At 44.3% G+C, this 26,485-nt stretch overlaps 1 protein-coding gene and 1 long non-coding RNA gene across 10 annotated transcripts in view; one reads left to right on the top strand and one right to left on the bottom strand.

Annotated features, from left to right (window-relative positions):
* The window catches only part of CPEB2 (cytoplasmic polyadenylation element binding protein 2), a 71,600-nt gene extending 55,104 nt beyond the window's left edge, over nucleotides 1-16,496 (bottom strand). For 3 of the 6 annotated variants that reach the window (XM_051830084.3, XM_051830094.3, XM_089326944.1), the window contains exons 1-4: nucleotides 14,686-16,496; nucleotides 11,599-11,880; nucleotides 10,754-10,843; nucleotides 839-929 (exon numbers count right to left, since the gene is read on the bottom strand). In XM_051830084.3, coding sequence (XP_051686044.3) covers nucleotides 839-929; nucleotides 10,754-10,843; nucleotides 11,599-11,880; nucleotides 14,686-16,377 — 2,155 coding nt within the window. In that variant the 5' untranslated portion in view covers nucleotides 16,378-16,496. The remainder of the gene's footprint in view (nucleotides 1-838; nucleotides 930-10,753; nucleotides 10,844-11,598; nucleotides 11,881-14,685) is intronic. The other 3 variants (XM_051830096.3, XM_051830101.3, XM_089326945.1) reach the window with 1 other exon arrangement.
* Nucleotides 16,497-16,627: 131 nt separating this feature from the next.
* Nucleotides 16,628-26,485, top strand: part of LOC103352270 (uncharacterized) — a 142,758-nt gene continuing 132,900 nt past the window's right edge. Inside the window, exon 1 of one of the 4 annotated variants that reach the window (XR_011386189.2) lies at nucleotides 16,628-17,033. This is a non-coding gene — a long non-coding RNA (uncharacterized LOC103352270). Of the gene's footprint in view, nucleotides 17,034-18,880; nucleotides 21,706-26,485 lie in introns of those variants that run through there. The other 3 variants (XR_016229764.1, XR_016229762.1, XR_016229763.1) reach the window with 3 other exon arrangements.

The raw sequence follows: 26,485 nt of genomic DNA, 5'->3' as shown, positions 1-26,485 counted from the left end.
TAATTTGTTGTATAGCAAGAGATAACTACTATCTCTTATCACTCAAGTTAACAATTTGCTAGATTTTTCAATATTAATATAAAAGGCAATAGGATATATTATATCAAGATATATAAAAGAATCACTAACTTATTTTATACACAGAACATCTAACAAATGAAAATAAGTATGTTGATAGAAATTCTTCAGATATCATTAACAATCTGTAAACACTGATCCTGTAAGATCAACAGGCTGATTATTTTTCCCAGCTTGGTTCAAATTTCATTAAGAGCTGTTTTTCATCTTAAAGACACTACTACAAAATATCACCCTGTCAAGATTCTATGATGTAACAGAAGAAAACTCAGGAAGGAGACTGATCAACAGAAATTCTAGATTGAAACTACTGCAAATTGTGAATGCAAATATTCCAAAAAATATTTGTTTTAGTATTTCTGTACTTGACAGAACTCTAGAGAAGTGACTTATAGTACACATGTTTAAGTCCACTCTTTGTCCTCCAGCATATCCCAAAAGAGGATTTTTCTTAAGCTGTAGGTCAAAGGAGGTGGATTTATATCAAGCCTCAAAGGGAAAGTATGATATTTCACAAAAATGATTTTTGTTAATAAATATATAAAAGATTTTATAGTAGACATAGGTGCTACTTAGTGCTCCCAAAAACCAGTGAGGTGAGCAGTCAAACTGGTATATTATATAAGGAAACATTTTTAAAAGTCACCCACCCTTCGACCTCTTTCTCTCTGCCTCTCCTCCTCTCTTTGTGTAACTCTGACTTTCAAATAAAAAATAAATAAATCTTTAAAAGATAAATAAATAAGTAAAAGTCACCTACCCTTAAGAGGATCATGCTCTGCTCTCATAATATCAATAAGGGAATTTTCCAAAGAGTGCATGTTCAAACTGTCATACATTCTGCTTCGATCCTGGAAGAAAAGAAAAGAAAACAAATTTACAACCTGCACGATATTATTGAAGCATGATTACAAAAATATGATCTAAATCCTCTTATATCAAATAAGACACTTGATTAATCTATTATCAACTAATTTGTATCCCAAGAAAATTCCAATAACACTATCTCAGGAGTTACAATCTCTCTTGTATTGCAGGACAAGTTTCAATACATTTATCTCTAAAATCTCATCAGAAGCAATTGAATTTCACTGGTAGTATTAAGGGAATAAGTAAAACAATTTCCATTGTTGTTACTCTTTTTAAAGATACCTTTAGTGCTATACAAACAAAATGCATTTTTGTTCTTTATTTAATTTCTAAACTCTCTCACACATCTAGGGAGACACTGGCACTTGAAAAATAAATGTCTAGGGAAAGGGAAGAATTTAATTCCATAGTTGCACCATACTTTAAACATCTATCAAACTCTTGTTATTTGACTTGTTAGTCTGAGTTCCATAATAATGAATGCCTAAACGTCATACACAGTAAGAATCAAAAGCATGAGACACAAAATCCAAACAGACTAAAGCCTAGAATGTTCATATTCAAATCTCACTTTGTGTGTTGGCCTCAAATCCCTCCACGTGCTTACTAGATAGAATTTGATTATTTAAAGCCTGCAATTTTATATTGTATTCTACTCAACACATATTAAATGTACATAAAAAAACAGGGAACCACCAGAGCCAGCCCTGTCCCATCCCCTTTAAATAGCCTAGGGGTCCTTTCCACTTGTGTGTGTGTGTGTTCGCATACATTTGAAGGGGCTTCAAAATGGAAAATGTGTACTATCTTTTAATTTCATTTTTCATGAACTTTTTGAGGCCCCTTTGTATATGTGGGGAAGGCAGAAGGCTACTACCACAGAAAATGGAAAGGGGAGAATCAGAAAATAAGCAGAGGAAAGAAAAAAGAAGTCCCACAAAAATTAATATAGCACATTTCTTAGCCTTGGTCCACAAACTTTAGGAGAAAACCCATCTCTGAGATTATATACAACCTACTGTATGTGAGTGTATATATAAAAATTTTTCTGAAGAAAACGTTTATAGCTTTCAAAGGTTTTCTAAAGGGGTCCACCATCCAGGGAAGATTCAGAACCAGTCCTTTAAAAGTCTGAAGGAAAACATAAGCTTTCCTGAAAGTATGTTCATTTATTTACTCTACTTTGATGTTTAAATCAGGGTTGTAAGCTTTTTAAGCTAGGGGTCCAGAATCAGTATTGTAGACTAAACATGGTGCTGTCAAGGAATTAAAAAGGGTGAAAAGTAACAATGAGTGATGGCAAGAATGCCAGAATACAGGCTCTTACTCCAGCACTATCCCAATTAACTGTATCAGCACGCTAACTGATTTGTACTGAGGGACCCCTGAGGTGTAACACACCCATCAGTATCAGCTGTTCACTAGCACAGGGACCTTCACTGGTGAGGTCAACACAATGTGCTGTAACAGTGGTTCTCAAACTTCAGCATGTTTCAGAATCATTTGGAGGGCTGGTGAAACACAGATGCTGGGGCACATCAATGGAGTTTGATTTAGCAGATCTGTACTGGCATCTGAGAATCTGTGGTTCTAAGATTCCCAGGTGAGGCCAGCACTGCGCCTCAATAGGCTAATCCTCTGCCTGCGGCGGCAGCACAGGTTCTAGTCCCTGTCGGGGCACCAGATTCTGTCCCGGTTGCCCCTCCTCCAGGCCAGCTCTCTGCTGTGGCCTGGGAGTGCAGTGGAGGATGGCCCAAGTGCTTGGGCCCTGCACCCCATGGGAGACCAGGAGAAGCACCTGGCTCCAGGCTTAGAATCAGCGCGGTGTGCAGCGGCCATTGGAGGGTGAACCAATGGCAAAGGAAGACCTTTCTCTCTCTCTCTCTCTCTCACTGTCCACTCTGCCTGTCAAAAAAAAATAAAAAATAAAAATAAAAGAAGATTCCCAGGTGAAACTGATGCTGCTGGCCCAGAGACCACACTTTAAAAAGTACTGCATTCCTTGATCCTGTAAGTCCCCAAATCTCTTTAGGCTCTGGTTCCATCTTCTAGGAAACAAAATAACCACCTAATAGTAAATGACACTTAAAGTCAACTTCACAAATTATAGAAAAGAAAAAGACTCAAAGTACTGTACAAAAAATGAAATAAAACTAGAAAAGAGAAGAAGGTTCTTGGGCAAAAACCACCCACAATTTTAGCAATGTATCCAAATATTTCCATCTTCCCTGCTTCCAATATTCTGCATTCACAATTTTCCTGTATCCCACTAAACGTCTACGTTACTTAAGGCTAGGGCAATTCTAAGTGGAGAATATAGCTCACTCTCCAATGTCCACACAACTTTATCTGTAGCATAAAAATTTTGTCAAAATGTGTAAGTTGAGTTCTTTAAGAGCAAAAACTGAACTTTTAAGTGCTTACTATAAAGGACTATAAAGCCTTCTTAGAATTCTCCATGGAAAAGGTAGTTAAATGATAACTAACCTGAGACAAGAATTAGATATTTATGTGGTTTTGGTATCAACCTGAATTTCTATCCAATCAAATGGAAGACTAAGTACTATTATATTCAAAGTTCCAAGACATATTTCAAATAGAACTATAAAATATACTCTTATGATACAAATTTATGTTCATACAACTAAGACAGGAAACTCCTCAGAAGGTAGGATGTACCATGTAGACTCTAAGAATATATTTTAAAGACTTTAAAATACTTCATATTCTACTTTTCCTAAATTATTGCAAAAAAATTGTATTATAGTTCAGGCATATCTGTTCAGATTGATGATTTTGAAGATAATCATTCTATGCCCCGTCATCAGCCAACTTATGAACTGAATGGTAACTATTAACATCACCCAAAGGGTATTTCTGAAGTAACTTTCTTTTTCTAGAGGCAAGGAGTATGATCTTGCCATAGAGCATGATAAAATTCCTGAAATACTTCTACAGTAACTGTTAATGCATCAAGGGCAATATATAAAGTACAAAAAGGAATTTTGTTTTAAGAACAAGATTTTTTAATTTATTTGAAAGCCTGAAGTATAGAGAGGGAGAGACAGAGAGAGACAGAGATCCTCCAGCTGCTGATTCACTCCCCAAATGGTCACGACAGCCAGGCCTGTGCTAGGCAGAAGCTAAGAGCCCAGAGCTTCCTCTGGGTCTTCCATGTGGGGGCAGGGGCCCAAACACTTGAGCTATCTTTTGCTGCTTTCCCTTTCGCAGGAGCATTAGCAAGGAGTTGGAGCGGAAGTGAAGCAAATAGGACTTGAACTAGCATCCCTATGGGAGCCTATATGGGATGGTAATATTGCAGGTGGCAGCTTTATCCACTACACCAGCCCCTGAAAGGTAAAACTCTTAAGCTGTTCAGTCAATGTCAGTGGCCACTATATAATCAACTGAATTGTTACTCAAAAAATGTTGATTGTAATTTTCTTAATTTTTATTTTCTTTATTTGAAAAAGCAGAGAGGCAGAGATATCTCCCATCTGCTATTTCAATCCCCAAACTGCTTTAACAGATGAGGCTGGGCTAAGCCAGAAGCCAAGTGCTGGGAACTCAAATCTGAGTCTTCCCTGTGGGTGGCAGGGATCTAACCACCTGAGCCATCACCTGCTGCCCCTGAGTGTGCATGCTAGAAGGAAGCCAGAACCAATAGCAGAACTTGTACTGGAACCCAGGCGTCCCAAGTCATTATGTTAACTGCTACTTCAGTTTGAATGTCGATTTCCACACAATCTTAACCAAAAGGCTGAGAAACGATAAATGTCTATTTCCAACTGAATCAGCAAGATACTCAATTGTAAGGTCCCTTATTTCCTTTTTTAGATCAAGTCTTTATGAACCAAACTCCTAATTTAGGTAACTAACAAACAAAACCAAAAGACCCAGTAAAGTTTAGTTTAGTTTAGTTTAGTTATACTTTGTTAAGCTCAGCCACATCTCACGTGCTTTTCAAAAGTTTGGAGCAAAGCACTCTTGACACCGCAAAATTACTTTTCGAATTTAACAGAATCTATATGCTCATATGCAAAAGATACATATACATATATAATTGCATTATGTCATAGACATCAAAATTTGACAGGAAACAAGTGTCTGTTTTCTTTTGAAATAAGGATATTATAAACATTTGTGTTCATGCACACTGTCATTGGTTTAAAAACTAAACTGAAATCCTGAGGCAATTTTAAAGGAACCATGAATACACTAATGCTGATTAGCAGTAATAAATATGGAAAACCAAAGTATATTTATATTTACTACTACATAGTTATTTGAAAACAGCCAAAATAAGAATTTCTGAGGAAAAGTATTTTAAGGTATGAAAATGATCTGGCAGAGAATCAAACCAAATGGGCTTTTAGAAACAGATAACTCCAGATTGTCAAAAAGGAAAATTAGAACACATGCTAGAAAAACTATCACCTCTTATATTCTACTACGTATTTTGTTGTTCCTCAACTCAGACATCTGCCATGAACACTTTATATAATAGTCTTGGAAATGCTGAGAAGGGCTGGTATTGTGGTTCAGTGGAAACTGATCAATGGCCTGCCACGCTGGCATCCTATATGGGCACCTGTTTGAGTCTCCACTGCTCCACTTCCTGTCCAGCTCCCTGCTGATGGCCTGGGAAGAGCAGCCAAACATGATCAAGTACTTGGGCCCTGGTGCTCACATGAGAGACCCAGAGGAAGCTCCTTGCTCCTATGTGGCTCAGTTCTGGCTGTTACAGCCATCTGAGGAGTGAGCCAGCAAATGGAAGATCTCTCTATCTCTGTAATTCTTTCAAATAAACAAATAAATCTTTAAAAAATAAAAAAAGAAATGTTGAAAAATGTGGGAACCAACACTTGAAGGCAACCTAAGGAAAAAATTAGACATGCTGAAAAATAAATAAGAAGGGTAATGTGCAACATCCAAATTAGCACAATAAAAGAACTCCAACTCAATTAGGACATTTTTGGATGGAATATTTTGTTAGTTTGCAGCATTCAAAACAGCATCTTATTTCAGAAGAAGTGATCAAATACAACCTTTTGAGGTACCTTTCTTTGAAGAGAGAGAACTTCCACTTTGACTATGACCTTGTCTAAATAAGAGCGGAGTCGGCGAACTCAAGAGGCTTCTATAGCCCTGGCAGCTCATGACAAGAGCCTCGGGTGATTACTGATGCCATAAATAAAGAGTGTTAATTGTTAAATCAACAACAGGAGTCACTGCGCACTTACTCCCCATGTAGGATCTCTGTCCTAATGTGCTATACTATGTGAATTAATGGTATAACTAGTACTCAAACAGTACTTTATACTTTGTGTTTCTGTGTGGGTGCAAACCATTGAAATCTTTACTTAGTATATACTAAATTGATCTTCTGTATATAAAGATAATTTAAAATGAATACTGATGTGAATGGGATGGGAGAGGGAGTGGGAGATGGGATGGTTGCAGGTGGGAGGGTGGTTATGGGGAGAAAAAGCCTCTATAATCCAAAAGTTGTACTTTGGAAATTTATATTTATTAAATAAAAGTTAAAAAAAAAAAAACCATAAATACAACCTTTTTCTTTTGAAAATGAGGTATTCTCCCAAAGAAAAAGGAAGTTATGGGGCCAGTATTGTGGTCCAATGGACTAGATCAGTGCTTGTAATGCTGGCATCCTATATGAGCACTAGTTCTAGTCCTAGTTTCTCCACTTCTGACCCAGCTTCCTGCTACTGCACCTGGTAAAGCAATGGAAGATGGCCTAAGTGCCTGGCCACGGCTATCTACCTGGGAGACCGGGATGGATTTCCAGGCTCCTGGCTTTGGCCTGGCCCATCTGGGGAGTGAATCAGTGGATGAAGATTCTCTCTATGTCTCTTCTCCCTCTCTCTCTGTAAGTCTTTCAAATAAAAAATAAATTTTTAAAAAATAGGAGCTGACGTTGTGGCACAGCAGGTTTAACTGCTGCCTGCAATGCCACCATTCCATGTGAGAGCCGGTTTACAAGCAGGCTGTTCCACTTCTGATCCAGCTCATTGCTGATGCACCTGGGAAAGCAGCAGAAGTTCCTGTCACCCAGCTGGAACACCCAGATGGAAAAACACATTATAAGGAAAACTTTCTATCCTCATACTTAATTATATACCAGATGCTTGAACATGTATTCTTCTGCCTAAGTAGAAAACATCAGATTTTTTTTTAAGATTTATTTATTTATTTTAAAGAGTTACAGAGAGCGGGAGAGATCTTCCAAAAAATGATTCACTCCCACAGCTGATGGTAATGATCAGGGCTGGGCCAGGCTGAAGCCAAGACCCACGAGCTTTATCCAGCACTCTCATATGGTTGGCAAGGGCACAAGCACCTAGGTCATCTTCTACCGCTTTCCCCAGGCCATTAGCAAAGAGCTGGATCAGATGTGGAGCAGCCAGATCTCCAGCTGGATTTCCAGTCGACCCTCATATGGGATGCTGGCGTTGCAGGCGGTGGCTTTACCCACTACACCACAACACTGGGCCCTTACTTTTAGGTTTTCAAAGGCAAAGAATACTATTTTTTTCTTCCATATATCCTAACAGCAATTAAAACATGAACACACAAACATGAACGGACATTTCTTGAACTTTCTTTACTCTGAACCTCAACAAAGCTATGTGACTTTGATTCTGAAAAAAAAAGTTGAAATATTTGAAAGGCCAAAAACTGCCAAGGTTACTGGAGTACTCAGAAGGATTAAAGAAACGGAAAAACAAGTAGAAAATATTAATTACCTAAGCATAAACACAAAAGCCTATTCTCTTTCATTTTCTGAAGATATATATCAGTTTGATGACTATAAGTGTCCCTTAAATTTAACTTGTTTAAGAAATTTCAAAATTTACAGAATGCATTTTGAAATGAAAAATTGGACCTGGTCTGCTAGTAGATACTGTTTTTATGTAAAATGAATAAGGGTTCAACTAATAAATTTTTCTGAGATTTATAAATTATGACACATGACATTATCCTAATAGGCTAGATATTCAAAGATTGGTGGAAAATACATTTCAAGGTAGTTTACAGAACACAGAGCAAAAATTTAAAGTTGAATATACGGATAATCCCTTCTATGGGACAAGCCAACACTCATTTATAGGTTTCACATTTTATACAGTCAAATGACATAGCTTTGTTTTTAGTGAGCTGATGTGCTATTTATGAACCTGTAATACCAATACCATTTGAATGAAAATATTCAAGTGCTATTGAAAAATATACTGTTATCGTAATATCTAACTAAAACTTCCATTTTAGGGTACTTGAGAATTCATACTCTTGAGTCTGATTTCTTGCAGGGATAACTAGCTAAGTACATTTTAAAGTAAATCTCAGTCTTAAAGAAACTAATAGTTATTTAATAATCATTCCGAAGTCAGAAATGTAAATAATAAAATGTCTTCAATTTGAAGTTTTTCCATTAAGAAAAGCCCAGCTTATCTAAAATAAAGAAATGTTAACTCCAAAAATTTAGCATATAATTGAAATAAAATGAGCCTATAAAAATCTATCTTTCCCATGTATTGAATCTAATTACTAAAAGCTCTTGATATGGATAAGGCCTAAAGTATCACGGCATAAGAATAAAAACTTCACTTCTATAATTTAATATATTTTAGACCTAATCAATTTGAGACTAAATGATATAAAAAAAGTTTTACGATAACATCCTTGCTAACCAAAATTTACTAGTATTAAAGTGCTGTATATGATAGAAAAAGTCAGAAATTGAAATAATGTTAAGTATTTCTGTGATTATTTTGAATAATTTTAATTTTGCCGAATAATGAGAAACTATCCAATGTTTTAACCAATTTCAGTTTGTAGCTGCTGCTGTATTTTTAAGAACCTCAATTTCAAATACCTCAACCTTTTATGGAAAGATGAAAACACAGAATAAATTATGTATAATAAGTACCCTTAGGGTACTTAAAGGAAACAGTGAGGTTGGTTTTAAGACTGGCAGGAAGGTCATAATCACCTCCACTGTGTTACAACAATGCCTTAAGCCCCTTCCCTTCAGGAATCCAAGAGCATGTATTCTAAAAATAAGGACCAAGGGGTGACAGTAAGGCAGCAGGGAGTTAAAGAAATGACCAAAACAGATCAGAGAAAGTTTAAGTTCAAGGTCCTCTTTTTATAGATAAGGAAACTATGACCTAGAAAGATGAGAGCTCATAAACTGTGCCATTCAATGTCATAAAGATCGTGAGAGGAAGTAGCTAGCAGAAGAGCCAGATTTCAGACCACCTCAGTTCAGTTCACTTTCCATTACCTTTTTTTCACTATCTTCAATTTCATCACATCACACCTCTGTCCATAGGCAATGCTGATATTTCAACAGTTTATAAAACAAAAAAGCAAAAGTATCTTTAGGCACCAAAATCCTTTTTCCTAAAATCTACCCAAAACTCCAGGTTATAAAACTGGTAAAAGCAGAGTGGTTTTCACTGACGTTCAAGTGGGAAGGCTAGAGCACTGGTCCTGTGGCAGTATGAAAACGTCCCTTTGTTATCTATGCCAACTGCAATTGTCTCAATAACCTCATTTATCTACATCTATCCCCGCCCCTGTGGCCTTTCGTGTCATATGTATCCTACTGCTTCCTCCTGAATATGCATTTAGAATAATTACATCCTTTCCTCTCTAAAAACATTTCTCTTGCCGCCTCCAAAATAATAATTTTCCTAACACACCATCTTGAAGGCATTTATGTATTCAATTTAAACAATATAAACATACTACTATAAAAATATCACTTACACAGATTTACTGGCCCAGAGTGAAGAAAAGAATAGAAATAGATGGATAGCTAACTGATGTTACTAATAAGACAATACATTGCAAATTCTGGTGGGACTACTTTGGTAAACAGACACAGAGTTGGTGCTAACCCTGTAGATTAGCCACTTACAAATGTATTAGTAATATGCTCATATAGTTCTTATGTGGAAAATCATCTCATATTGATAAATTCACAGAGGAGCCTTAGATAAGGATACTATAACCTCATTTACATAACTCACACAATGTTCAATCTGCTCAAACTTGGGTTCTATAAGAAAGAATCCTCAAAAGGATTGAGCTTTTTCTATATCTTATAATAATCCTCATCACCTGGTATCCAGTATGCATTCAAATTAAGTCTATAGGATAAAAGGTAGCATTTTGTACCCACTTGAGTCTTGTAACTCCCAGCTTTTTGACTCAGGGTTTCTTATTTGGACAAAGACAAGATATAAGAGCAGTAACAAATTTTAAAATAAAAAAATATTCTACAATAAAGTATTATTATAATAATGAAAAAACTGAACTAACACAAGGATCATTTTAGAAATATATCTCTGAACAAATGTAAGTTTCATGTCAAAAACTACTGAGAAGTTCTGCAAAATATGAAATGTAAAGCTAGATGCTAAATAAAATGAATGGCATGGCTAACTGCAAAGAAATTCTGAAAGATAAAAATCTGTTTAGTTTGACTAATGTTTAAAGTCAGGTGCTCTTGGATATATAGTTTAATCCTCTTTCCAAAAATGAACCCACTATGTATTGGAGATAATGGCATGATTATAAATTACTTTTATATTTGAAAATGAAGCATTTCATATTGAATAGTTCCAACTGGGTGATCTTAACAAGTAAGTCGTGTTAATGCCCTCTGACATATGCTTAAATAGGTATAACTGAAAAGTAAGTAATAAATAGCACTCATAATATAAATACTAAGCTCCTATCCAATATCCTGAAAAATACACACTGTGCAGCCTACCTGGTCTATTCTGGATGTTCCGGCTGCAGTGCACCAACTATCTTGGAGTGAATCTGAGCCCCAAGCTGGCAACTGCAAACTAGATCTCACCTTCAATAGCATAGAAGTTTTCATCAGAAATGAGCAGTTCTCCTCCCCATACCCCACCCCTCAAAAAAAAAAAAAAGGCAAAACAATCAAAACTCTATCTTAAATCTTTATTCCATCCTTTAAATATTTTAGAGAGGGGTGGGAAATCTCATTTAAAATAGCCATAAGGGAACTTCAACAAAACAGTTAACAAAATATTTAAGGCCTGCAAGAAAATGTCTAATCACTGTAACTATTAAGCTATATGTATATATATATATAGTCACTGAACTAGTGAAGACAAATTTGAATCATATGCAACAAGGTTAATACGATTTTGCTATTATCACAGCTGGACTAAGTATATTCTAATATATATAAAGCTGATCATAGTTAAGTCTATGAATAATTACAATTATAAGACATTTTAACTTAGTTATAATAAAAAAGATAAATTTTGGTGGCCTGAGATTAATAAATAAGGCATTTTTAAGGAGCTCTAATTAAAAGTTCAATATGATTTAAGAAACACAACAGTTCTTCATATATTTTACAAAGTCTACTTTTCACTGTGTGCTTAGAGAACTTGTGACATTCTCAATTTTGTCTGTATAACTATTTTACCCTTTGATAATTAAATTATATTTAAAACCTGGAACTTAGTCCTTGTAACCTGTTAATGTTACTAGATGACCACTACTATCACCCCCCCCCCCCCAACTTCCCATTCTGGAAGATTAACATTAGAAACAAAGTCATTTACATGCCATTCTTACCTGTAAGGGTAGCAGTGTATTACTGTTGTTGTCTGTTCTGAACACATTATCTTCAATCCAAGATTTTGGAGTCAGTGATGGAGTAGAGCGAGTAAATTTCGGTGGTGCTATGACATTACCAGAGAACGGTTTCTTCAATGGAGAGATCTGATTCATAGTTCCTGGAATTCCCATGTTTCCAGTTCTGCGATGATCTCTGCCATGCATTGCTCCCCAGGACATACTTCCAGTGCCCCAGCCACTGCTCTGATGGTTGCTCCAGGGAGACTGTTTCAGAAGAGGCTGGGGGAAACACATCTACTTAAATTATAGGCATTTAATGAGTTTATAAATCAAATTCAAATTTTATACCTTACGTAAGAACTTACAAGATTAAAAAAGAAGAAATATACAAAGGCAAGAGAAAATATCTTAAAGTAGCTTACAAAAAGTAATAGGCTTGTGATTTTGCTACATGAAACTATTTAATGCTGAGTAAATTTTCAACTTCTTGTCAGCTATAAACATATTTTATGAAAATTACTAAAGCAGAACCATATTGTTACTGTTTTTCCTTCAGAGAGAACTGTATGACAAATGCAAAGAAAACAATATACTTTTAAATTCCAATTAACTTTAAAGATGCTTAAAAATACAACTCACTTGTATCTTACACAATAGTTTACTACCACACACAACTAAAAATATGAACCCTATGAATTAAATTTCCCAGTTTTGTGAGTGAAAAATTTTGACTTTAGGCTTCCAAAAGTGCTTTTTGCTCTACAAAAGCAGCTAGTGGTGACATTTGGGGCTACTCTCTTGCAGGAATTTAAAATGTCTTAAGGACAGTAAAGGAAATATGTCACTCTGGGGGCACTGTTTATTCAACGTCTAAGGTTTTTATTTTATTTTATTCTAGCTTTAGTGCAGTTTATTTGAAAGTCTTTTTACATTTTATTTCATTTAATTATCTAAGAACTGTTAAGCAATTATCTGCTATTACCCATAGGTGGACCCACTGAGATATACCATCAATAAACAGCCATATGCTTCGATTATTCTATTAGAGATCCTAAGATGAGTCTCCATTATGTTCATATATTTTTCAAGGGTCATATTCCAATCTAGAATCTATGGCAAAAAAAATTAATCCTGATGCACTGCATCAAAGATTGGAAAATCTACCGACGGGCTGCAACTGCAGTTCTTTTTTATAAAAGCAGCCATTGATTACGACTAGTAATTCTACTGTCAATAAGCTTATGTTGTGCCGAGATTTAGTTAAAGGAAGCATGAACCAGGCAGTTACCAAAAACCGATAGAGTACTCTTAAAATTAACCCTGCTTCTTACGTGACAATATAAAAGCCCTGGTTCTTAGTATCATTTTTTTCTTTTCAAATGTTGACATTTCCATGAATGTATGTCAGTCTTTCCCCTTCCTCCGCATAATTCAAAAGCATAACGAAGGGACCATGGATAAATCACTCCGTTCTTGAGGGCTTTACTGTGCTTACTAAATCATTCAGTGTTCAAAGTTCTTTTCCAGCGATCTAAGGATCCATATGAAAGCTGTGTAACCTCTTACACTACACAGCGAGACTCATCTTCTGTACCAAAGCAGATGACAGTTAAACATGGACCATGGCGTATGTTGCTCTAATGTTCTACATCATGCCTTTAAGAATACAAAGTTTTCTCCATGGAAAGTTTCCCATTAAAAATTGAAGACCTTGAGACACAAATGATTGCAGTCTATTAAGCAAAGGACAAAAAAGCAGAATATTTCAAAATTCTGTATTTTCAATCTCTGTAGGCCACATTCTCTTTTCTTGGGGAGAAACCAGTGGTTAAATAAAAACTGTTAACTGTTACTCTGGTTAATTAAAATAAACTGTTGAGCGTTATTCTGAGTAGTTTAGATGGTATTCACTTTTTTTTTTTTTAAAGGGTGTAACTTTGACAACTTGGGTCAACGGAAAAAGTTACATGAGATAAGTGAGCTCTGGTTAAGGTCAACTTTTGCTTCTCTGTCAACCCTTAAAATCCTAAATCACCACAACAGACTTAAACAGAATGACGACTACAAGAAATGCTGACGAGATTGAAAAACGGCACTTTCAGGGTCAGCCCACCCGGTGGTCACCCGAAAATTGTGCTGAGGAGTTCACAAAATAGATCCTGAATCAGAAATCTATATATATGTAAATCCTGCCCAGTGCGATTTTACATCATTAAACTTAACACATGCACTGTACCCCGTAACTCCCTTACGGAAGGTCAACACCACGTCCCCGCCCCCCCGAAAAGTACCAAAGTCTACGACAAACGCTAATCCCAGCATCAAGTGTAGGTTTTTTTCTGGAAATCACAAAACAGTTCCCCAACATGAAAAAAGCCCAGAACTTAAATCCGCCGGGGCGCAGCTCCGCCGTAACCCCCGAGCCGTCAGGACCCCCACAGCCCGCGGCCGCCGCGCCCCGACCCCGCACCCCGGCCCCGCAGCGGCAGGTGGACCCGGCCGCCGGCCGCAGCTGCCCGGCGCGCTCTCGGGCGGCCCAACGGAGAATGAAGCAAACCGGGCAGATAAGAGCCTTCCCGTCCATCGCCTCACCGGACAGCGGGGAAGAGTCGCCCGCTGCCCGCACGCACCGTCTCCGGCAGCCCTCCTCCTCCTGCCCAAGTTCGCTTCCCGCGGCCGCTGCTCCCAGCCCCGCGGCCCCCGGCCCGCCCTGGCCGCGCCTCCCCGGGGCAGGGGTCCCGGACCCCGGGCACTGGGCGTCCGCGGCGAGGGCGGGTGGGCGACACTGCGCCTGGGCGGCCCACCACCCGCCCGCGGCCCCGGCGCCATTCGGCTCCAGCCCCTGCCCCCACCGCCGCGCCGGGGCGTTCGAGGGGGCGTCCGGCCGGCAGCCGCCTCCAGCGCGAACCGCTTTCCGAGCCGCGGCCGCCCGCCCGGCGGGGTCCCGGGCGGTGTCACCGTCGTCCGTCCGCCCAGCCCCACTCTCAGCGTCCCCACGGCGGGGCCGCTCGCTCGCGGCCGAGCCGGGGCTCCGGCCTCGCCGTCCCCGCCCGCGGTGCGCCCGGGGCCGCCGCCCCGCCGTACCTGGTGGTGGTTGTAGGAGTTCCTCTGCTGCAGGAAGGCGGCGGCCGCCGCCTGGTGCTGCTGCTGGAGCTGCGGGCTCACGGGCGACCTCCGGCTCTGCGGCTGCTGCGGCGCCGCGGGCGGCGGGGGCTGCTGCTGAGGTAAATTCATGGCGGGCGGCGGCGGCGGGGGCACCGCGGTCGCCGAGAAGGGGCCGCCGAACCCGGCGCCGCCGCCGCCGCCGCCGCCGCTCGCCGGCACGCTGAGCCCCGCGCAGCCGTGCGGGGACACGGGCGAGAAGCTCGGGAAGAAGGCCGGGTTCATGGACGACGGCAGCCCGGGGTAGAAGCCGTTCTCCGAGTCCGGGCTGGGCGGCGGCATGGCGCTGAGCGAGCCGCCGCCACTGCCGCCGCCGCCGCCGCCCGGGGTGGCGGCGGAGGAGCCGGGCGGCGGCGGCTGCGGCTGGGGCGGCTGCTGGGGCGGCGGCGGCGGCGGCTGCGGCTGGGACGGCGGCGGCGGCTGGGGCTGGGGCGGCGGCGACGCGGTCTGCACCGACCAGGGGGTGCCGAAGCCGGGCAGCGGCGGCGGCGGCGGCGACGCGGAGCCGCCTCCCCCTCCGCCTCCGGGGGGCCCCCCGCCGCCGCCGCCGCCGCCGCCGCCGCCGCCGCCCGGGTGCGGAAGGTCCGGGCTCTGCAGGCTGCTGAAGGCGCCCGCTCCGAGCGCGCCGCCGGGCAGGAGGTTACTGGGGCTGTTGAGCAGAGGATGGTTGGGGGACTCCATGGAGCCCGGCGCGGGGTTCACCGGCGGCGTCGAGGGAGCCAAGCCCGCATTGGGGGACTCGGCGGCGCTGCCCTCGCCCGCAGCAGCCGGGGTCTTGCGAGGGCTGCCCGCGGCTCCGTGGCGGCGCCGCGGGGCTGCGGGCGGCGAGGGCGGGAGTTGCGGGAGCGGGGGCAGGTCGGCCGGGCGCTGCCGCGGGGCGAAGTCCTGCGGCGGGAGGTGCTGCGGGTGCGGGCGGCTGAACGGCTGCGGCTGCTGTTGCTGCTGCGGGCGCTGGGCGAGCGGCGGCGGCGGCGAGCTGAACCGGCCGGGGCAGTGGAGCGACGGCGACGGTGGCGGTGGCGGCGGCGGCGGCGGCTTCGAGTCCGGAGGGTGGGGAAGGTGGGGAGGGCTGAACTCTTTCCTCTTCTGGCTGCTCAGCTGCTGCTGCTGCCGCTGACTGAAGTCCTGCGGGGAGGAGGTGCGGCAGCAGCAGCAGGAGGAGGCGGAGGAGGAGGAGGGGTGGTGCAGACTCGGTTTGAAGTCCTGGGAGGGGAGGAGGTGGGTCACACCCGCGTTCGCGCCGCCGCCGGGGTGGTGGCTGGGGAGTTTCTCCGCGGCCGCCGCCCCCGAGAGCGGCCGCGCCGGCTGCTGTGTCAGCCCCAGCAGCAGCTCATCCTGCATGGTCTGCTGATGCGCCGGGAGCGGGGAGGAAGAGGAAGCGGCGGCGGCGGCCGAGCTGGACGCGCCGCCGCCGAGGGGGACGGCGAAGGGGGAGGTGGCCTCCGAGAAGCCGGTGACAGGCAACGGCGGCGACGAAAGCCGGCCGAAGGGCGTGGCGGAGGGCAGCGGGGCGGCGGCCACCCGCGGGCCCGCGGCGTAGGGGCGACACGCCCCGCCGGCGGACGGGGGCCCGGGGCTGCTGGCGCGGAGCACCCCAAACTCGAAGCCCCTCATTCGGGAGGCTGGCGGCCGCGGGGAGAGGCGCGCCGCGCTGCCTACCCCGCCTAGGGAACCTGTGGGGCTGGGGTGGCGCGGCCGTGGTGACGGCAGGGGGCAGTTTGTGAGACGCGGACACTGTGAGTCTGGGGGTGGTGGGGGGCGCCGACATCGGCCCCGCCGTCCCCGGCGGCGGCGGTGTCCTCCGCCTCCCGAGACCGGCTCGGGCGCCGCCGCCGCCGCCGCCGCCGCCGCCCTCGCCGCTTAAGAACCCCGGAACGTGCGTCAGCGCCACCTCACAATCGCGCCGCCCCCCGCGGGGCGTCCCGGCACGCGCGGGCGCGAGGCCGCCGCGCCCCCGCGCCCGCCCCCGCCCCGCCCCGCCCCGCGCTCGCGCTCCCGGGAGGACCTGAGCGGGGCGCGGGAGCGAGCGGCGCGGCTCCCTGGGCTCGGGGAAAAGGGAAGGCCGGTTGGGGCGTGGGGCGGCTGCGGGGCTGGGGGTGGGGGTGGGGGTCTCGAGCTCCGGGAGCGCGCCTGCGCGGGCGGCCGGGACGGTTCCTGGGCAACGGCCCTGCGGGGTCCGGGGAGAACCTGCGGGGGTCGCACGCGCCCGCGCCTCGGGCCCCGCCTCTCTCCTGTCACCTCGGTCACGTGAGGTGCGGCTAGACTGCGGGGTAGGTAAACTGAGGCCTGGGAGTGTGACCGGCGCGCGCCTACACGGGGCGAGCCCGCCTAGGGACGGGAGTCCGGGGGACCCCGGGCCAGCCGAGACCGCGGCCGGCAGCGAGCTCCTGGGGGATTCCGGCTGGCGGCAGCCCCCCCGGGGACGCGGACCCCCTCCTGGAGGCCCGCGGGAGCGCCTTTGCGGGCTGGGTTTTCAGCGGTGCGCCGGCTGGGCGCGCGCCACCGGCCCCGCGCGGCCCCTGCAAGGTGCCTTCTGCGGGGTCAGCCACGCAGCACCGGGGCCGTGCGGTATCCCGACGGGCGACGGAGTGTGTGGGAGCCCCGCGCACTCGTGCAAAGAACGGGGTCCGAGGAACCGGGGGCCAGCTCCAGGTGTTCCTGCTGGGAGAGCACTTGACGCGCGCGGAGGACGGCGGCGCGGGGACCCCGGCCCCACGCCCCGCCCCCCGGGAGGCTCTCGTTTAAGCATTTCCGCAGCATTATTAATTTTAAGGAGCGAGAGGTTGCGCACATGAAGGGGAAACGGAGAGTCTGACTCAGCAGTGGGCTTGTTGAGGCTTGCAGAATGGAAGCGGAGCGAGTTTTCCACGGCGCAGCCCTCCGTGGAAGCATGGGAGGAGGGACTCATCCAGCCTGCTTTCCTAGGGGAGCATATTACACAGAGGAAAATAATTATTCGACGGTCTAGATAAAGAGTAACCGAGTGAGCCGTGTTGCCGCTGTGCAGTTTTAACATTGTTTTGGCGCTAAGCAAAGTGAAACTACTGCAAAGAGTCCTAGAAGTATAGAGTCTGATCCCCAAAGCCGTACATGGGAGATCCAGACTTGGCTGGGCTTTAGTTTTCAAGTGGACTGAGATGAAATAGTTGATGTTATAAATTAGCATCCCCTTAGCGCTGTCAGCAGAGTGCACAATTTTATGAGTCTTCATTATCTGTTAAACTAATATCTGCATCTGTTCAGTGTTTCAAGTTTATATAAATCAGAGTAAACACAGTGGGAAAAGCAACATCGCAAGGAGAAAATGTTTCACTATGATGTTTACGTCTGATTTCCTGTCTAATGCACTAATTTTCATACTGCCTTGATAATGTGGAAAAGTACATTTCAAAAAACCCATGAATTGTCCAGAAATTGGTACACTGAATAGAGAATTGGCTCAAGTGAATATCAAAATCATTTTTAACAATCAGGTAGAAATACAAAACTGAAGTTGTAAATTTCAATCTCTAGAAAACAATCTGAGTTCATTCGGGTTAGAAATCTAAATTGACATATTCCTAAATGTTATTCACTGACACATTTCACAGGGAAAATAAAAGCTAGTTCCGCAGCCAGGGCATGAGAAGTAAAGTTGTGTTTGAGTGGAAGCATGAGGGTGAACACGCAGACTTCCATGACAGATCTTGCAAGTGGAAAAAAATGTAGGCATAGATGTTAGCTTGGTCATCCACTAGAACTGCAATTAGTGCAGTGTTAAGGAGGGGAAGTGAGCATGCCTGGGTAACTCAGAAAGTTTGAAGAAAATGAAAAAGGTAAATGTATTTGGGGACATAACATTTTTAAGTCCATGCATAGTTTTTTTCCATAATATGTATTTTCCATGAATTTTTTGAAGACCTCTTGTACATTTAAAAACTGAATAGTGCTTTTCTGGCTATAGTTTTAACAAAAAAAGATTTCTAAGTACTCTGGTGCTGTCTTTCAGAGGATTTAGAACTCTATAAAATAGGGATGAACCATCCAGCAAGTACACTAAGCTCCAAATCTAAGTGGTTAGGCCCTCTGCTTACTAATTTAACATCCCAGAGAGTGTTGTGGGGGCCCCATAGTTTTTTTTTTTTTTTTTTTTATCTTATAACATCTAAATTTTTTCTGCTAGTAAGCTTCCCATCACTGAAAATACTCAGTTTTCCTATAACGGAAGTAGAATGGGAAGTGATGGATGAAGCGAAAAGGCAGTTGGTGGTAGGTGAAGGGTTGTGGTTCTCTAGAATACTCCAGGCCAAGATCTTGATCTTAGATCTTTTCTCTCTCTCTCTCTCCCTCCCTCTCCCTCTCTCCTACATGAGAATGTGCTACTTTTGTGATCATTAACTAGGAACTTGACTTTTTATTTGAAGGTCCTTCATTCACTTACTCCCACTGTCCTAGCAAGCATTTCAATTTTTTTCTATGGCCTAATATTTACACAAATGCACACACATTCAACTGAAATAAAGAATTTGCTAAGCAATTCTTAATATATGCAACAGAGTTCATTTTTTAAGTTCTCTTTACTTTCTGAAATCATTAAATTGGTCTGAAATAACAAAGTTGATCTTAAGGCCCATGAGCTGAAACTGAAAACCACCATCCTGGAAGACCACGTCACACATTCTGCTCTGTCTGAAAACCTCTCCTCACACCTTCTCCTCTCATTCTCAGCTGCTTGTTTCGCTGAGGAAACAGAAGAAATAGAACTTCCACACTCACTCTGCATTTGTCCATGGGCACCTTGTCTTCCCTCCCACTGCAAGAGGTGCCCTGTCTCCTCTTCTTTCTAAACCCTGCCTTCCCCTGGCTGGAACAGTTCCTCATCTCTTTCCTTCATCATCACTTCTTTCCTGTCATGGGAACACTTCCAAGTGCACAAAAGCATGCTTTACCAGTTCTCATTTTGGAAAACAAAAGCAAAACCTTTTGGCCTCCTGTTCCCTCCCTTTTAACTACTGCCCTCTCTTTCTGCTTTAACTTCTCTTGATCAATTGCCTATTTGAATCTCTGAGTGCGCCATAGACACCTCAAATTCAACATCCAAAATTGAGCCCCCCACCTCACTAATCTGCACCTCTCTGACACTCCACTGTTTAGTTGTACTCAGGTCAAAAGCCCTGGAGCCATCCCTGACTTCCTTCTTGCATCAGATCTAAGCCATCAGAACATACTGCTTGTCCTACCTTTAAATTGTATCTAGAATCCAGCCACTTCTCACCACTCCCACCACAAGCATCCTGGTGCAGGCCACCATCAGTCCGCCCCTGGATTGTTCCTCTCACCCCTTCCACAGATTGGATCTTATCGCTGCACGATCTGTTCTCAACATATGGAAGAATGGTACACGGTGGTCCTCCTGAAAGGGACTACAGGTCATGTCATCTCCTCTACCTAAATATATTTTCTCAGAACAAGCGTCAAAACATTTTCAATAATCAGAAAAATCGGAAGATTCCTCCTGATTGCCCCTGTTCCCACTCACGCCTCCTGATAACTTCTTGCCTCAATGGAATGTTTGTTTCTCTGACACAGCAGCCCAAGCCAGCCCCAGGGCTCTGTGCTTGCAGCTCCCACTGCCTGCAGTATCTGTCCTCCAACAACCAGCAGATCTGCTCCCTCACTTCTTTTAGGTCTCTACCCTATGTCACTTTCTCAGTGGAATCGTCCTTGACCACCACTGTAAAATAGTACCCGTCTTTCATGCTAGCCTACCTTGTTCCTCAGAGGCTGGATGCTTTATCTTCTGCTTAGTATACTATGTATTTAAATTGTATGTCTCCTCAGGAGACTACAAGCTCCATAAGGGAAGATACATTGTCTGTTTTGGTCATCACAACCTCAGTGCCAAGGACAATGCCTGGCACCCGAACAGGCTTCCAGCATCTAAGAGTTTTGAGAGGGAGAAGGTCCATACTGACTCAGTCCAACATCAGGGTGCTTTCTTTATGTAGCACTGCACACCAGCATCCTCCTCAGCAACCTCCGATTCTCATACTTTTCTAAACCTTCCTTCGTAATCTCTTCAGTCATCTTCTTCATGCATATCCCTCACATGTTGGATTTCATTAGGCGCTACTTCTCTGTATATTCTTTCTAGGTGAATTTGTTCACCATCATATTTCCAGACATTATCTATATGCTGGTGTCTTCCAAATCCGTTTCTAGCTCTGAGGTCAAAGTCACATTTCCAGCTATTTACTAAACAGTGTAACTGGAAGGTCCCTCAGACACATCCATTCAATGTGTCTGTGCCTGTCCCACCATATCCCCCCAAACTTGAGCTGATGTCATCATCATACAACTGGTTTCTCAAGCTGGAAATACGAGTCATTATCTTCCTCCCTCTCTTTCACCCTCCAAGAACAGTTGGCTACCATATCCTGTCAATCCTATTACACAGAAACATTGCTCAAATATAATCCCTCTTTCTCCACTGCCAGTGTCTTAGCTCTGAATGTTTTCTGTCCTGCTGCATATTGCTCAGCATATTAACTGGCCTCCCTGCTGGATCCTCTCCTCAGTTTCTTCCCGTTAATTGTCACAAAAACTATGAATTTTCTACACTGCACTTGCAGATAACCATTGCCTAGCTACCTGATTATCAGGTCCAAACTTGCATGTAGAAAGGACCCTTCAGAACGTATTTGCAATTTGCCTCTCAACCCCTGTTACTCCCCATACTACGTGAGCTTCAGAATCACCCATGTCATTTTACAGCTCTGTACTTTTCCACCTGATGTTTCTACCTCTGGGAACTGCCCTCACCTCTTTTCACAAAGTTAATGGTTTGTTACATTTCAGGACCCAGCTCAAATGTCATAGCCTTACTTGCCTTCCACTGTCAGTGAAGTGGACCCTCTCCTGTGCTCTCGCCTCATTGTCATCATGATTCTGTATGTGTGTGTGGTAAGTCACATGCACAATACTTTTCTGTTTCCTTGGCTGTCTGCCCTTTTAGACACTAAATTCTGTAGGGGATGGAGTTTCCTTCTCCTTGCACACCACTACGTTTGGAACACGAGTGCCAATGAGTGCCATAGGAAAAAAGGATGAAAAGGAGGAAAGGAGAAAAGGGAGAAAGGAGGGAGGGGGAGGGAGAAAGGAAGGAAGAGAGTGAGGGAGGGCAGAAGGAAGGAAGGAGGGAGGGAGGAAGGGAGAGAGGGAAGGAAGGAAGAAGGGGGAAGGAGAAAGTAAGGGAGGGAGGGAGGATGGAGGAGAGAAGAAGGGAGAAAAGGAAGGAAGGAAAGGGGGGAGGAAGGAAGGAGGAAGGGAGAGAGGGAAGGAAGGAAGAAGGGGGAAGGAGAAAGGGAAGGAAGGAGGGAGAGAGGGAGGGAGGATGGAGGAGAGAAGAAGGGAGAAAAGGAAGGAAGGAAAGGGGGGAGGAAGGAAGGAAGGAGGAAGGGAGGGAGGGAGGGACGGAAGGAAGAAGGGGGAAGGAGAAATTAAGGGAGGGAGGAGGGAGGGATGGAGGAGAGAAGAAGGGAGAAAAGGAAGGAAGGAGAGGGGGGAGGAAGGAAGGGAGTGAGGGAGGGAGTGAGGGAGGGAGCGAATTTGGGGGAGGGAGGGAGGGGAGGGAGAAAGTAAGAGAGGGAGGAGATAAATGTTTCCAAATCACACTGACAAATGTGCCCTTTTGTAGAAGATTACTATTAATGACTTATGTTGGCTGGAGATGAAATGAAATGAACAGATCATATCAAAAGCACAAAGTCTTCCCAATATTTTTTCTTGACAGTACCAAGCTGAAAGTTCCATTCTGGTTATTTGCCATCCAAAGATGAAAAGGTATTGCCGGCGACACGGCTCACTAGGCTAATCCTCCGCCTTGCGGCGCCGGCACACCGGGTTCTAGTCCCGGTCGGGGTGCTGGATTCTGTCCCGGTTGCCCCTCTTCCAGGCCAGCTCTCTGCTGTGGCCAGGGAGTGCAGTGGAGGATGGCCCAAGTGCTTGGGCCCTGCACCCCATGGGAGACCAGGAGAAGTACCTGGCTCCTGCCATCAGATCAGCGCAGTGCGCCAGCTGCAGCGCACCGGCTGCGGCGGCCATTGGAGGGTGAACCAACAGCAAAGGAAGATCTTTCTCTCTGTCTCTCTGTCTCACTGTCCACTCTGCATGTCAAAAAAATAAAAAAAGAAAAGGTATTGACAAAGGAAAATATCTAGAATCTTCCCCTGCTGACAAAATATAGCTTGTATATATAGACAAGTGAAAGTCTTCACAGATGGCATCGCCTTCTGTGGAGCCTGGGAGGTTTGTCATCCGACTCCAGAAAGCACAGCTAGGTGAGAGGCCTTCCCTGTCTTCAGGAATTCCTGTCACGGTGTCCAATGGATTCTTAAGTAGACTGACCAACTTCTCTCCTGCTTATCTCCCACCTTCTAGGCCTACTTGGCTTGAGTAGATTGTAGTGTTTTGAAGTAGTGACTATGCCTTTGTATAGTCCTCTGTTTTCCTAGTTCTTTTCAAAAAATTTTATTTTCATTTTATTTGAAAGACAGCAAGACAGAGGGAGAGAGATCTTCAACTGCTAGTGCACTCCCCACATGTCTACAACAGCTAGGACTAGGCCAGGCTGAAGGCAGGAGCCTGGAGCTCCAGCCAGCTCTCCCATGTGGGTGGCAGGAGCCCAAGTACTTGAGTCAACATCTGCTGCTTCCCAGGATGCACATTAGTAGGAAGCTGGATGGGAAGCAGGGTAGCCAGGAAGAACCAGGCACTACTATGTGGGATGTAGGATGTGGGCGCTCCAAGCAATGACATAACTCCTGTGCCCAACACCCACCTCATTTCCTCATTGCAATTGGTTCATTTATGTATCCAACAACTGTTTATTGAGTACTTATTATGTGCCAGACATCATGCTAGGCACTGGAGGTACAATCATGAACAGAACAGCAAACATGGGCTTTCTTCTGCGTATAATCATAGAAGCTGTAAATAAATGTCGTGATAATAATAATAATAATAAATACATTGTGATAATTCCCAACCTGAATGATCTAGACCGAGACATAAACTGAAATTCTAGGCTGAAACTGACCTACTAACTTGTAACCATACTTGCTGCAACATGGCCTTGCTGGGCTGGTCATGGGTGGAGCCCCATGATGAACACTGACTGTTGAGGCAAGGAAGCGTCAGCAGGCAGGGAGAAGAAACTGCATACAGAAACACACTGCAATCCCAGCTTGCAGAGGGATTTCCATTTATTACCTTCTTCCTCGTGACAGTATAGTTGAGAAGATAAAGCAGATACTGTTCCTATGTTATTTTTGGAAAACCAAAACCCAGAAACAAAATAAGTTGCTTTAGGTGGTTTGAACAGACTGGGCTTAATGCCCCCCAACCCCTCCATTTCTGTCTTCTGTTCCATGTGTTGGCCTTTGGGCTGGCGCCAGCATCAGAGGCAAAGAGGGGCAGCCACTCAGCAAGGCCCTGAGCGAAGTAGAGCCACAGTGACAAACCCTCACAACCAGTGGTTGTGTATAGAGCCTAAGGGCTTGAAATCGATGAGTACAAGAGGCCTCTATACTCTTATTTACAATGGCTAAGTTACGAAATCAACCTAAGTGTCCATCAATGAATGAATGCATTAAGAAAATGTGATAGATACACACAATGAGATACTATTCAAGCTTGAAAAAGAAAGAAATTCTGTTATCTGTGGCAGCATGGATGAGCCTGGAGACATTATGCTCAGTGAAATTAGCCAGGCACAGAAAAGCAAACGTGGCCGGCACTGTGGCTTACTTGGCTAATCCTCCACCTGCGGCTCAGGCACCCCGGGTTCTAGTCCTGGTTGGGGCGCCGCTTCTGTCCCAGTTGCTCCTCTTCCAGTCCAGCTCTCTGCTGTTGCCTGGGGGGTGCACTGGAGGAAGGCCCATGTCCTTGGGCCCTGCACCTGCATGGGAGACCAGGAGGAAGTGCCTGGCTCCTGGCTTCGGATCGGCAATGCACCAGCCATAGCGGCCATTTGGGGGATGAACCAACGGAAAAAGGAAGACCTTTCTCCCTGTCTCTCTCTCTTTCTCACTGTCTAACTCTGCCTGTGAAAAAAAAAAAAAATCAAACTTATAGAAACAGAAAGCACAATGGTGGTTAACAGAAGTTTTGCCTGTGGGAAGTGGGGAGCTATTGTTGAAAGGGTGCAAAGTTGCAACTGGACTTCAGATCATGTATGTTTAAAGTGTCTGATCTGTTAGTTGATGTAATTATTCCACACTGTATGCATGTGGCACCACATCACTGAGTAACCCATAATTACACAAGAGTTCTTCAAAGGTTCACAGAAAGTGTGCATTATGAAGAAACTGTGGACGGGTTTCAAAACAATTTTACCTCAAAAAAATTTCTTCTAATGCCATTTTTTCATGGACTTTTAAAATTACCATCATGTATGATTATCATTTCTCAAAAAATAAAATTTTAAAGTTAAAGATGTTTTAAAGACAGCAAACAAAAACAATGACTGACTTTATTAAAAGATGAAGAGTGGAAACATTAATCCCTGAATCGTTAACACTTAACTAACAGAAAACAACAATTGGCAGTCGTGACCTCAGAGGGAAATCACTTATTTTCAAAGTATAAGTCCCACAAAAATTAATTTCCTCCCATTCTATTCGACTAATGAAGCCTGGGTAGCGTATAATGGATATATTGCATTTTTTTCTCACATTCTGAAAAGCTAACTCCCTCAACTGATAAATTACTCTATGCAGAATCAAGATGCAGTTTGACCAAATACTAAACTTTTAGACTTTATGTAGGTGAAGACTACTGGATCTATCACATTCGATCTTAATATTTTTAGACTGTTAGAAGATGTAAAGTTTTTTGGAAGGTAAGAATATTTGGTGAAAAAGAAAAATCTTTGGTAGCAAGCATTTCTACCCACCTTTGTACAAGGACTGAGTAAGTGTAAAGACAATGGAGAAAAACCATTCCGAGGAAAGGGCTGTGTTTGATTTTAGTCCAGGCTCACGCATCCTTTTCATCTCCATCAACGCACTTTTCCTGTCTACTTCTTGTGTAAGACTCCAGAGAGGACTATAGGACTTCATGCCCTTTCCCATCCAAAAATGCACTTTTAAGTATAATTCATTGTACTGATTTTAGAAAGTGTAATCCATAAAAGTTAGAAGAAACAAATCTTAATTTCCAATAGAAAACAAATTACACACAAACTTGAATGGAAAAAAAAAAAACTAAAGAAGATTTTTGTAAGGATGTGAATTCTGTACAGGAAAGTACTCATGTTTTGAGCCCGTGGTTGACCCATATTTGTCTCATATCAAGAGATGAGGTGGATAGGTGGACATGCTGGGGCTATGGTGTCAGAGACTGACTTTCATCTCAACTTCCTGTGTTAGTATGGAGCTTGGACAATGAAACTTGGGGAAGTTCAGTGTTCTCATGTGCAATGGTGGCAATAGCCATCATCTGTGAAGTGAAGATAGTTTTGAAGAGAATTGAAGAGAATCGTTTAGGTAGAGGATCTTCTATAGTGTCTGACACAGAATAGATGTTTAAACAAGTCGACACAACCCCTTGGCTCTCATCTGCCCTGCAGTTAAAGAGAAAGCAGGAAAGCCATAGAAGAACATAGCAGGAGTCCTGGGGGGTGGACAGCACAGCAGAAATAGGGACAACATTCCCAAACACATGTAAATGGATAATGGTACCA

The sequence above is a fragment of the Oryctolagus cuniculus genome, chromosome 2 (genome assembly GCF_051225735.1).
Source record: "Oryctolagus cuniculus isolate XC-2025 breed Fujian yellow rabbit chromosome 2, ASM5122573v1, whole genome shotgun sequence".
Taxonomy (NCBI): Eukaryota; Metazoa; Chordata; class Mammalia; order Lagomorpha; family Leporidae; genus Oryctolagus; species Oryctolagus cuniculus.
Note: the sequence above shows the minus strand (reverse complement) of the source record. Positions and strands in the feature narration are given on the sequence as shown.